This window comes from Crotalus tigris, unplaced genomic scaffold (genome assembly GCF_016545835.1).
Source record: "Crotalus tigris isolate CLP2741 ecotype Arizona unplaced genomic scaffold, ASM1654583v1 scf7180000019004.2909048, whole genome shotgun sequence".
Lineage (NCBI taxonomy): Eukaryota > Metazoa > Chordata > Lepidosauria > Squamata > Viperidae > Crotalus > Crotalus tigris.
In genome coordinates, this window is record NW_024097319.1 from 1,783,090 (window position 1) to 1,796,001 (window position 12,912).

The 12,912-nt window shown below is 34.9% G+C and overlaps 1 protein-coding gene across 8 annotated transcripts in view; it reads left to right on the forward strand.

Moving 5' to 3' along the window:
* Positions 1–12,912, forward strand: part of CFAP54 (cilia and flagella associated protein 54) — a 186,702-nt gene that overhangs the window by 154,925 nt on the left and 18,865 nt on the right. For all 8 annotated transcript variants that reach the window (XR_005558519.1, XM_039358159.1, XM_039358161.1 and 5 more), the window contains 5 exons: positions 1,711–1,866; positions 2,843–2,951; positions 3,162–3,273; positions 11,440–11,532; positions 12,201–12,342. Coding sequence is in view for 7 of the 8 variants with exons in the window: in XM_039358159.1 (XP_039214093.1) it covers positions 1,711–1,866; positions 2,843–2,951; positions 3,162–3,273; positions 11,440–11,532; positions 12,201–12,342 (612 nt within the window). In the remaining variant the exon portion in view is untranslated. The remainder of the gene's footprint in view (positions 1–1,710; positions 1,867–2,842; positions 2,952–3,161; positions 3,274–11,439; positions 11,533–12,200; positions 12,343–12,912) is intronic.

Consider the following 12,912-nt stretch of genomic DNA (forward strand, 5'->3'; position numbering starts at 1 on the left):
ACTTCGTTTGCCTTCAATCTTTCCCTGGAGGATTAAATGGAGTATGCCGTATTTTTCTGGGTGTTGCATCATATGTCCGAAATATTCTAATTTTCGTTTTTTTAATTCTTTTGATGATTTCCCTTGGCTTTCCCAGGCGGCTTATCACCTCCTCATTTCTGATCTTGTCAACCCAGCTTATATGTAAAAGCCGCCTGTAAATCCACATTTCAAATGCTTCTAGTCTCTTCAGGTAACCTTCTGTCAGAGACCAACTCTCTACTCCATAGAGCAGGATAGAAAAATATAGCATCTGACAAGCCTGATTTTCAGTCTTAGCTTATGTCGTGACTGCAGAAAACCTTTTTCATTTTGAAGAATGCTGTTCAAGCTTTTTCTATCCTTGTCTTTACTTCAACGGTCATGTCCCAGCTTTCATGTAAATTGGATCTGAGATGTGTGATCCTTTCAACTTTTTCTAGTGGTATTCCTTCTGAATTTATTGATGGTAAATTAACGGGTTGTTTGCTGACGACCATGATCTTGGCTTTTGAGGTGTTAAGCTTCAAGCCGTATTTTTCAGATATTTCTGTGACTGTTGATGAGCTGAAGGTTTTCATGCTTACTGGCAAGCAGAACTGTGTCATCAACATATCTTAAGTTGTTGATTTTGCTGCATAACTTTTATGTTTTCTTTTGAGTAATGAAAAAGTATTGATGGAATAAACAGATATAATGGAGTGAGAATTAATAAAATACAAATTATATGATTTTGTATTTAAAGTCAACATTTCATGGAAGATCCTTTGCAAAAGTATTTTTTTAAAAGATAAATTGACTTTCAATTATTCCAATTCATATGTTAGGTTAATTAATCAGTTGTGATTCTAACAGTTTCAATTCCATAATTTTTTTACATTGACTGTAGTGTCTGATTAATACATAATATGAATCACTTGTCATTATGATGGTGTCACAAGGTCTGGAATCTTTTGAAAATTGGGACTGAATGAATTAATACATTGAATGTTGGCCTAGCATTGTTCTTGTTCTTCTGTGGGCGCTGTTCATTAACTTGTCCAGGTAGTCATTGCTTATCAACCATTCTATCAATCATCATTTAAAGTTATGATGGTGGTGAAAAAAATAACTTTACAGCCCATTTATGGTTATGTATGACTTTTTCACTATCCCTCAGTCAACATGATCACCATTACAGTCAGTATATGTTGTCCTCCTCTGCCTGAGCTTGCAGAGCAGAAAGATTGGAGAGAGGAATTGCAAGAAACTTCAGTTTACAGTACTCTTGTGAAATCGTTTTTTTCTCCAATGTCTCCTCTCTGTGAGGGAAAGGGAGAGGAAAAAGAAGCAAGCAATTTCTGTGGGCAGTCATTCTTTTGCTTAACCCTTACCTGCTGCTGGCATAGTCAGATTGTTTTTGATGTGTAGAAGACCAAAACAGTTGGAAAGTACAGTCATAGGACTTCCACTTAGCAACTGCTTTGCTTAGCAGTGGAGTTGCTGGTCCCAGTTAGGGTCATTAAGCAAGACACTACCTGTATGTAGTTTATAGAAAAAGTACAGTATTCACTTCTAAATTCCAATTGCATATTATATGTCTGGAATAATTCATTTCTTGTATTAAGGGGCTACATTTCATTTATTCAATGTTTGACTTTATTTTGCTTTAGAAAAATTTGGTGAAATAATTTCCTGCAAATTGATTTCTAGGGCATACCTTAACTTTAGAATTATCATGTAAATCCAGACCACAAAGTGAGTTGCAGTGGATACAAGCCCTACAATATACAGAAACAGCACTAAATATTTCTATAGCATCAGTAAGAGAAGATTTAGATCTAGAAGCAGAACTTCTTTTTCGAAAAGGTAATATACAACTCTTTTTTTTCTCTAAAGGACTGTTCAAATTTCATGTTGCATTTGAGATCTGGAGAGTTGGTAACCTGGCTCCCTAATGGTTTATAGTTCTTTGTTGTATATATTCTGTGCTTCCTATTGCAAAGTAGTGTATGTATAGCTCCCTCTGCAGATGAGTGGCTAATTAAGTTATGGGTATATGTCTTGATATCTAATAACTGTCAAGCCCCAGGAAATCAGAAAATCTATGTAGTTTTAATGAGTATAAAGATTTATTGCAAGCTTAAATTCTTTACAAGAATCTGAACTAATATTGGTCAAAGCAAATTGGTGATAAGAGTCAAAAGAATTGAAGGTGGGCTGAACTTAGATCTCTTGTGGGCATAAAGGGACTCATGACTGATGATGCGTTTGATCCCTCCCGCAGGCTCAGCCTGGTCATCACTTACATCAACATTGTATTGTATGCTAAAAGTAAATCTGATACAGAATTTAATTAAATTTGGACATTTTTGGATTACAATTCTATATATGTATTTGTACTTGTTTGAATTTCTCCAAACATAAAATCTTAATATGCTATTTCTTAATAATCTATTAAATGAAATTACATTTTCAGCTGTTCAATAGAATTTACTCTCATTCTTAATTTTATGATTATAATGTGTTGATTTTTACTATGGATATTTATATATTATTTGGATTTTAACAGTGATCTGTAGTTTTTTGTGATCTGTAATTTGTAATTTTCTGTCGTTGAAGTTACTTAAAACTAATTAATGAAATATTTAACACTGAAACCTTGATACTTGTAAATTCCATTTCCTCATTTCTGTTTAATTTTTCTTCATTTTTTTCTCTTTGTCTTTGTCTTTTTAAAAACATTTTTAAGAAAACATAATTTAAAAGAAAAAAGTATTTTGCTTTATTAGCTCTATCAGAAAAAACAAATCTCTTTCAATAAATTCATATGTGTCATTTTTAGGAAGAATAGAACGACAACTTGATTCATTAGGTCTTAATAAATCAGAATTAGCTGTTGAGAGCTTGCTGGATGCCATAAATTTAAGCCTGCTGAGTTATCAGCACTATGGGTGAGCAGTTTTTTTTACCCTATGTCTTTTAGATTAGTATGTCAATTAAAAGAAAAGAATAATTAAAATATACAATTTACACTGAAAAGTTCAGATCATAAGACATTTTAAAGGCCTGGATGAATAAAACTTATTCACTTAACAATATAAATGTTTGCCAAATGCTAACATGATGTTTGGATTCCTATCTTTTTCGTTTATTTTTTGCAGATTAATAAGAAGATCATACATGGAGATAGCACTGCTTTACTTTTATTTATGTACAAACAAGGAAGAGTCTCCAACTTCAGGTACTGTGAAAGGAAGAACATTTAAGCAGAGGGTATGTATAATTCTTTTTAACGCTAACCATATATTTAAGCACCAAGTTTAGTATTATATTACTGGTCTATAAAGATATATGCCTGAATATAGAGACATTGTTATTGCTTTGTGCAACATTCCTGCATCTGCACGAAGTTAAATTGATGGGAGGGCTCAAAAATTTAAGATAGTGAGCTAGGTAATATGATTGAAATCCTATCATTATTGTATAAGAATCAATGTTATATGTGCCACAGTCCTTGTTAAGTAATTGTTCACATTTACAGTGGTGAGAAAAAATAAATATGTGACCAATCCTAGCGTCTGCTCCATTTAACAATCCAGTTGCTTCTCCCAGTTGTGGTTGCTAAATACCCTGCAGTTCTCAACTTTTTTGGTTTCAGGACCACTTTATATTTTTGAAAATGATTGATGACTCCAAGAAGCTTTGATTTATGTGGTTAAATTTATCAATATATACTGTATTAGAAATTAAAACTGCAAAATGTTAAAATATTTATTTCACTTTGTGGACCCTCCAAAAGGACCTCATCTTGAAAAGAACTGCATTATGCTGATCCCTGGAATATTGATGTGGAGTATCTAAACGCAAATTCACATAGCTTCTTTGCTTTGTGTGAGGACAACCCATTAATAAGTCTCTGAGCATATATCTGCAGGCCTCTGCCTCTATCTGTCCCTTCCCACAACTCAGCCAGCTCAAGAATAGTTGGAATGCTACACTTTGGAAATGATATTTTCCTGAATATCCCACATCAAGATGATGTGTATAAATGGGCATTGCAGAAGTGGCTTGAAATGATCTGCTCCATACCAACAGATCTTGTAGCTCCAATTAGTTCTGCTAGTTTTCTGTGAAACGACCTCCTTCAGTCAGGTCCCTGACATTCCTCTGTCTTTCTTTAGTTGCAAAAGAGACCAGAACTCTCCTTCTGAAGCCATTCTATTTGTAAATGTATTGTTTTCAGTGCTTTTTTTGTAAGAAAAAAGGTGCTGAAACTCAGCCCTCCCACCGGCCAGGCCATTCCTTGATCAGCAACCTTTCACTCCCCTTCCGAGCTGGATTGCCATGCTAAGATGGATGGGATGAGCAGGGTAGGCCCAGTTTCCCTCCGCCATTTCAGAACCAGGGGGGAGTGATGGTGAACAGCTCCGCTGCTGTGCGCCACTGGAGGGGCTTTCTTTTTTTTTTTTTATTGAACATTTTTATAAATTTTTACAAAAAAGACAAAAAAACATAAAAACAGAAAAAAATACAACAATTCAAAAACAAAAAATACAAAATACACAAAAAACTAAACATAACATCCCCTTCCCCCCCCCAAAACACCCCCCCTTCCCCCCCCTGAGCTTCCCAGAGCAGAATATAGGCTTAATTAAAAAGGAATTAGAAAATATATATGTAAAAAAGAAAAAAAAGTTTAAAACTAAGAAATAAATAAATATATATATATATATATATATATATATATATATATATATAATAAAAAGGCAACATGGTATTTTTTTATATCCAATTTAAATTGTATAAATTCTATCCATTTATCCCAAACAGCAAGAAATTTCTCTTGCGTTTGATCCTTTAAAAAAGCCGAAATCTTTGCCATTTCCGCCAAATAAGACACTTTGGAAAACCATTCCTGCAGTGTAGGCAAGGATTCCTTCTTCCAATATTGTCCTACTAACAGCCTTGCGGCTGTAATCAAATTTAACATCAATATAGTCTCCTTTGTATCACAATCAATAGTTATACCCAACAAAAATAACTGCGGAGTAAATTTTACCCTCCTTCTAAAAATTCTCTGGATATTCCACCATATCTTAATCCAAAATGCTTTTATCTCTTTACACGACCACCAAATATGATAATAAGTGGCATCCAAACAGTCACATCTCCAACATTTAGGCTGTAGGTCAGGGTACATGAAAGACATTTTTTGTGGGTCAAGGTGCCATCTATAAAACATTTTGTAAAAATTCTCCCTTAAATTCTGTGCCTGCGTAAACTTGACATTTCTTACCCATATGATTTCCCATATGTCCAATGGGACTGGTTCACCAAAGTTTTGGGCCCATTTAATCATACAATCTTTAATTAATTCCGTTTCCGAATCCAGTTCGACTAGCACCCCGTAAATTCTCTTAATATGGGCTTGTCTTTGATCCTTCACTTGCTTAATAAGATTTTCATCTTCTCTAAGAAACCCCACCTTACAATCCACCTTCCATCTATCTGCTAGTTGCCTATATTGGAACCAAGAATAAATGATATTTTCTTGTGCTAAATCCTCCCGTAGTTTTAATTGCCAATTTTGTCCATCCCATCTAAGTAATTGTCTATAAGACACCATGTCCATTTTGACACCTCTTTTTATTCCCTCTATCGCATGCCAGGGTATAGCCCATAATGGTACTTTAAAATCATTTTTATAGTACTTTCTCCAAACCCTAAGTAAGGAAATTCTTATAATATGAGATTTGAAAACCCAGTCCACTTTTTTGTTAAATATTAAATAGGCATGCCACCCATAGAGTAAATCCCATCCCTCTAGATAAAGTATCTTGAGATTTGTCAAGTTTACCCAGTCACTAATTATTGTTAAAACCGCAGCATCATAATATAATTTCAAATTCGGTACCTTGAGTCCACCTCTCTCACGGAAATCTTGCATAATTTTAAACTTGACCCTTGGCTTTTTCCCTGCCCAAATAAATTTATTAACACCCTTCTGCCATTCACTTAAATTAATCTCATTCTTCAAAATCGGTAACATTTGGAACAGGAAAAGAAACTTGGGTAGAATATTCATTTTTATCACTGCAATTCTTCCCATGAGAGATAGTTGCAACTTCTCCCAATTCTTCAAGTCTTTCTGTACACTAACCCACAACCTATCATAATTGTTTTTAAATAATTTTGCATTAGAGACAGATAGCATCACCCCCAAATATTTTACCTTATTAACAATTTCAAAACCCGTCAAGTTAACCAAAGTCTGCTTCTCCTGAATAGTCATATTTTTAGGTAAGATTTTAGTCTTGTTAACATTAATCCTAAAACCCGAAACCAAACCATATTGATGAGTTAACTGCAATAACTTTACTACAGAACTAATAGGTTGCGACAAAGTAACCACCAAGTCGTCTGCAAAGGCTCTTAACTTGTATTCTTTTTTATTAACTTCTACTCCTTTAATTTCCTGCGAATCTCGAATTTTGATCAATAATATTTCCAATGTTAAAACAAACAACAATGGTGATAGTGGACATCCCTGCCTAGTACCTTTTTCTATTGTAAATACCTCTGACAAACCTCCATTAACAATAAGTTGTGCCGTTTGTTTTTGATAAATTGCCGTGAGAGCTTGTAATATCTTTTCACCAAAGTTCATCTTTTCAATTACTCTTAACATAAAGTGCCAATTCAGTTGATCAAAGGCTTTTTCAGCATCTAAAAAAATCAACCCTGCAGGGACTTGGTTGTTTTTGTCTAAATATTCTAATAAATTAATAATTTGTCTAACATTATTTTTCATATATCTACCAGTTATAAACCCAGATTGATCTTTATGCACAAGATGATGCACAACCCTCATAAACCTATTTACTAAAATTTTTACAAATATCTTGTAATCCACATTTAAAAGAGATATGGGTCTATAATTCTTTGGTAAAGTGAGATCTTGCTCCTCTTTTGGAATCAAAGAAATAAAAGCACTACGCCATGAAGGAGGAATCTCTGAACCCTGTAGAATATCATTAAAAAGATCACCTAATGGTTGGATCATCTCCTCCATTAAGACTTTATAATAAACAGCTGTCAAACCATCTGTACCCGGTGCTTTCCCTAGTTTCAATTGGTTAATTGCTATCACAATTTCCTCTTTAGTAATTAAACCATTAATTTCCTGTTTTTGATCCTCTGTCAATTGGGGAAAACTAACCTCACTTAAATATTTATTTATATCTAATATTTGCACATTAGTAGATTTATATAATTTTTGATAATAATCTAAAAAAGATTTCTTAATCAGTTCCTTCTGGAAGACTATTTTACCCTTATAATTTATTTTATCTATTATCCTCTGTCTCTGCTTCTTTCTTAATTGATAGGCCAACCATCTCCCTGGTTTATTAGCGTTACAAAATGTGTTTTGTTTCATAAACAATAAGTTAGTTGCAGCTTGATCCGCCAGGAGCATGTTAAATTGTGCTCTTAACAACTTTACCGATTCTTTAATATTTTCATCAGCGGGATTTAAAATCAAAGACTTTTCTTTTAACTTAATTTCATCCTCTAGTTCTTTACGTTTTTGAGTCTGGCTTCGCTTATAAAAATTATTCATTTTTATCAAAATCCCACGCATAAATGCTTTACCTGCATCCCATACCATTGACATTGAAGTCCCCTTGTGCATATTTAAAACAAAATAATCCTTTAAAGACTCCTTCAGCTTTTGAATATTTTTTTCTTGTCTAAATAAGTTTTCATTCACCCTCCAAGATCTTCTCTCCTCTTTTTCCTGATTCAGCTCCATCCAAACTGGACTATGATCCGTCAACGACCTAGGAAAGATCTTTACATTCTTTACTCTATTATATAAGTCCGTTGTAATAAAAAAAAAGTCAATTCTTGAGAAAGATTGGTGTCTATCTGAAAAGAAAGTAAAGTCTCTCTCCTCTTGGTTACATTCTCGCCAATAGTCCCTTAGTTCCCAGTCCTCCTTCATGTCAAAAAAGGCTTTAGGCAATTTTGCCTGTTTAATAAGAGGAGAGAAGCCTTTCTTGTCCCTTTGTATATCCATAACGCCATTCCAATCACCCATTAATACCACGGATCTATAGTGCAGCAAAGTTATTTTTTGATGTAACAGTCTATAAAATTGTTCCTGTTGCTGATTTGGTGCATAAAGTCCCACTATAAGAATTTTCTTACCATACAAACCAAGTTCAATCATCACGTATCTTCCTTGGGGATCTGATTCTACCAGAGAAGCTGCTAGATTTTGCTTCACGTAGATAACCACTCCCCCCTTTTTCCCAGCAGCAGAGGATACAAAATGAGATCCCAGACGGGCATTGACTAAGTATTTCTGATCTTTAAGTAAAATATGAGTTTCCTGTAGACAAATAACATCATTATTATGTTGCTTCAAATAGTAAAAAATTTTCTTTCTTTTCTGTGGGGAGTTCAATCCGTTAACATTCCAGGTCAGGAACTTTGCCATCTCTCTTGGCCTTGAGCCTGGAGAAGACTCCCTGAAGGTCTGCCATTCCTGCCTGGATTGCAGAACTCTTAGGTCTTGCTCCTCCCACCGGCAATAAATCACTTTCGGAAGAAGATTCTTTAACTTCTCTTTTGCGTTGCTCCTTTTCCTTACGTCTATAAGCTGCACGGGTCATTCTCTGATCTTTAACCTCCATTTGACGTTGCCACTCAGCTTGCGGCATCCCAGCAGAAACCAAACCTGATGCTTCAGATTGCTCCAACTCTTTGCCACTCAGAGGTTTCTGAGCAGGTGGAACTGAGCCTGCACCCAGGACCGTGTTGTAAAACTCCTTGGCTTTTTCAACTGTATTCAACCTATAACGCATCCCCGCATGACTCAGAACAATACCTGTTGGAATCTCCCATCTAAATGGCATCAAACTAGCTTTGAGCTCATTAGTTAAAAAAGCAAAATCTTTCCTGCTTCTTAAAATTTTTGATGGGATTTCCTTTAAAATGATAATATCTTGGGCAGCAATCTGGAATCTCTTATTATAAAAACCTTGTATAATTTCATTACGCAGAGACTTCTTTGTAAAATAAATCACCACATCTCTAGGCAAGTTCTTCTGCTTGGCAATCCAAGAGTTAACTCTATAGATTTTTTCCACTTCTCTGCGTAATTCTCCTTTATCCATATTCAAAGCAATAGCCAAATCAGTAAGCACTACCTCCATCAAGTCTTGATTCATGTCTTCCTTAAGGCCTCTAATCCTCAAAGCATACTCCATCTGGCCACTGGAGGGGCTTTCTTTAAGCTTCGCCCTGCAGATCACTTGCCTGGGTGTAGCCGCCTCCTCCTTGTCCTCTGCCAACTCTCCCGTGGCTTGCACTGTGACCAGGCGGCACAAGCTTCCCCCGCCACCTCCCTCCGCCAGTCCTTTGTCGCCAGTCTCATGGAGAACAGAGAACACAGCAGCTCTGCGCAGGGATGCAGAGCAGAGAACAGCACTTGCTTGCTGCCCTGCATTGCCCCACATCTCTCTTCTCCCTTCTGGAAATGGCAGCCCCGTTTCTTGCCGCTTCTTCCGGCGCAGCTCCTCCCTCTTCCTGAAAGCATTTCTTTGCTAAGCTGCTTTCCAGCTCTGGCGTGTTTCTCTTCTGCTGCAGGGAAACAGAGTTTGTGGGACTAAAAAAAGTTCAGTCAGACCTTTCAACTCCTTGTGAGATCTTTTTTTTTTTTTTTTTTTTGCAAGAAGTGGGAAGGTCTGACTGAACTTTTTTTGGTTCCACAAATTCCATTGAAAAAAGGTGCCGGAACGCTGTTCCGTGCGTTCTATGACAAAAAAACCCTCTGGGTTTACTGATCATCTAATGTGAAGACAAAACCAGACTGTGATTGGTTTAATACCAACAACAAATAATTGAAACTAAATAAAAATACTTGAGTTTTTCTATAGCCTACCTGGCAGGAAATTCCCTTCTCATTAGCTGCTGTTTTCAGGAAAGTCCCAGTTTCTTACATTATTCCCTGGTGTTATGTTTTTAGGATAATTTTAAGTTCCCACTCTCATGGTAAAAGATACCCTACACCTGTAAGTTGCATTCATTACCAAATCTGACATTCCCTCACCCCCCTTCCTCAACTGTTTAAAGTCCCCTCGTGAAAATATTCACAGGAAGCTAAATTAACTGAGAATGACAACGGGGAAGAATCAATGAGGAACTTGTGGCCCAGTAAATTATATTGTTTCTATTCACCAATCACGTTTCAGAGATAGTATGGATAGCATGTTGACCTAGTAGGAAGGGAAAAATAATAAAAGATTGCCCAGAGTGGTTTACCTAAAACATTTTGTCTTTGCTCAGGGCTGCTCAACAAGCTTTCAGTGCTTTTCTGGGAACCTAGTATTCACCTTTTTATTGTTTGCTTTCTAATAAAATATTGTTATTACCATCAAACTGGGTTGCTTCAGGTAAGCCAAGTTGTGGCCACAGCACCACAGTTAACTCCCTTTCTCAAATACCAGCTCTTCAGCATAATTGCTGAACTGCTCATGTGTCTTGGCTTCACAAATCCAGACAACCACTGAGTGGCAGCCAAAAAATACAAAAAATCCCTCTTGATTACTATGGGTAAAAGAATAATAAATACAACATTTCAACAGGAATGTAGTGATTCAACAGGAGAGAACATAGTTGTTTTTTACTATATTAAATGAGATTAGCGGTTGAATATTTAAAGAAGTATATTATTTAATGCCTAGGACACTTTGGAAAATTTGTAACTTCCTTGAAATATGTAATATTATTCGTTCTCCATCCTAGTTGCTCTATTCCACTGGTTTGTCATTTTATTTGGAGTAAACATGCAAGCATACTTATCACTGAATAATTGTGTTGCATTTATTTAACATTTTTAAATTCTAGGAAGGCTTTTGATCTCAGAGACCTTCTCAGAAATAAAATTCATGCTCATCTTTCAGTTTGCAGCATGCTGAATTTGTTTTTTTAAAATGAAAAGAATTTTAAAAAATTAACATCAGGTGAGAAAGAGACCTTTAGGAAAGTGTTTGCAGATACAATAGCACTTATCAGCACCATACTGAGGAACTTAGCCAGAGTTTCAGAGTGCTTATTCTTATTGAAACTGCTGGGAACTGAGTGAATATCAGGTACCTTTCTGAAATAAGCGAACAAAATTGCTGTTCCTTTTAAGGGACAGAGAATAAGGAAAAAGAGCATAAACCATTAAGAAGTAATTTTCTACACACTTACATTTGAGTAAATCAATGAATATTTCAGAGTAGATATGTATGTTTCCATTAAGGTTAATTGTTTTTTCATAGCATTTCAGAAGTTTTTCTGATGGTATAATTTTTTAAATGTACATAGATGCTTTTTCTCATAATCTGTCACTTTGTTTCAACTTGAATCAATCTTTGTTACATTCAGTTTAGTAACAGACTTCCAACTACTTCTGCGGAAATTACCGTTCTTGAAATGTACAGAGTACAAGCCTGGATTGCTGTAAGAAGTGCTGCACAGGTTTGTGGTGCTTTTTGTTGATTTATCTTCACTTATTTTTCGCTCCACATAGCTTTCTGATGGAGAAACACCCAAGAGAATTTATATTTTACATTGGAAGGAATAAAGGAAGGATATAATGGCAGTATTTTGTATCTTTTATATAGGTAGTCCTTGTTTAGCAGCGGTTCACAGTGATGAAAAAGTAATTTTCATCAGAACCTCAAATTTGTGACTTCACAGATCTGTAAAGCAAAGCAAAGCTAAAATAAGATTGTAAACACAATCATTGTTTCACTTAGTTTTGCTTAACAACTTAGTTGCTGGTCTCAGTAGTAGTCACTAAATGAGGATTACCTTTATTAGACAAGCTTTGTAATTTTATCTTTAAGATTATTCTGTATCATTAAGTTATCTGCTGAAACTTATAAAATCATAATGGCTGATTTCAGCAATATTGCTGTTAAAATTATTTTACATTTTAAAGGTTCATTTACTAATTAACATTCGCAAATTTTAAATATTTCAAGGCTTCTCTTTAATATAGAATCAGGGTTCCTTTTTGTATCGCTGTAGTATGTTTAACAGTGACTGTTCACCTCAACCTTTGACTCTGCTGAGAAGTTTAATTAGTCTAATATGGTAATTTTTATGTGTTTCTAGTTTTAAGCCTACTATTTTAAATCTAGGTCAGTGAAGCAATTCTGACTTCCCAGCAATTAACTGGAAGAAAGGCTATTAAATTGTATCACATGAGACAAAGAGTGCAACAAATTATGCCTGAATTTGCTCTTCTGGATCTCAGTTCTTCTTACAAAGATTTTTTGTCTGGTATTTGTTTTTCATATTATATTGTTACATGGTATAAATGTTGATACAGGAGAAAATTAGAGTGTTCATGACTATCCATTTTAGGTGACAGAGAAAAAAGAAAAGCCACAGTGAGAAAAAAAGGGTATTTTTCTTGTTTTTAAATAGTAAGATAAAAATTTGCCACTTATAGTCCTAAATGAATCCATAAAAAATTAATTTCAATTATATTGTTTGTAAACATTGCAATATTTTTCTGGCTGAGATAATTTAATTAATTTGCTAGTTATCTCTATATAATTATTGTTAAATGGTACAGGTAATATGCTATTATGCTCTTGATCCTAAAGTTCACAAATGTTTGTTCATAATGCATTTCAGTAAAAAGTTGTTTCACAATGCTATCAGTTAGTGAAATAAAGCAATCATTAAAATATATAGCAAACGGGAGGCTCTATTATTAAACTTAGAGAAAAAAATCACTTTGTTGCTTAAAATGCAGTAAAGGTATTGGTTTACACGTGTGTGTGTGTATTATAAAATACACGATTTGGACAGCTAAATCTGGCAAGATCAAAAGGAAATGGCCTG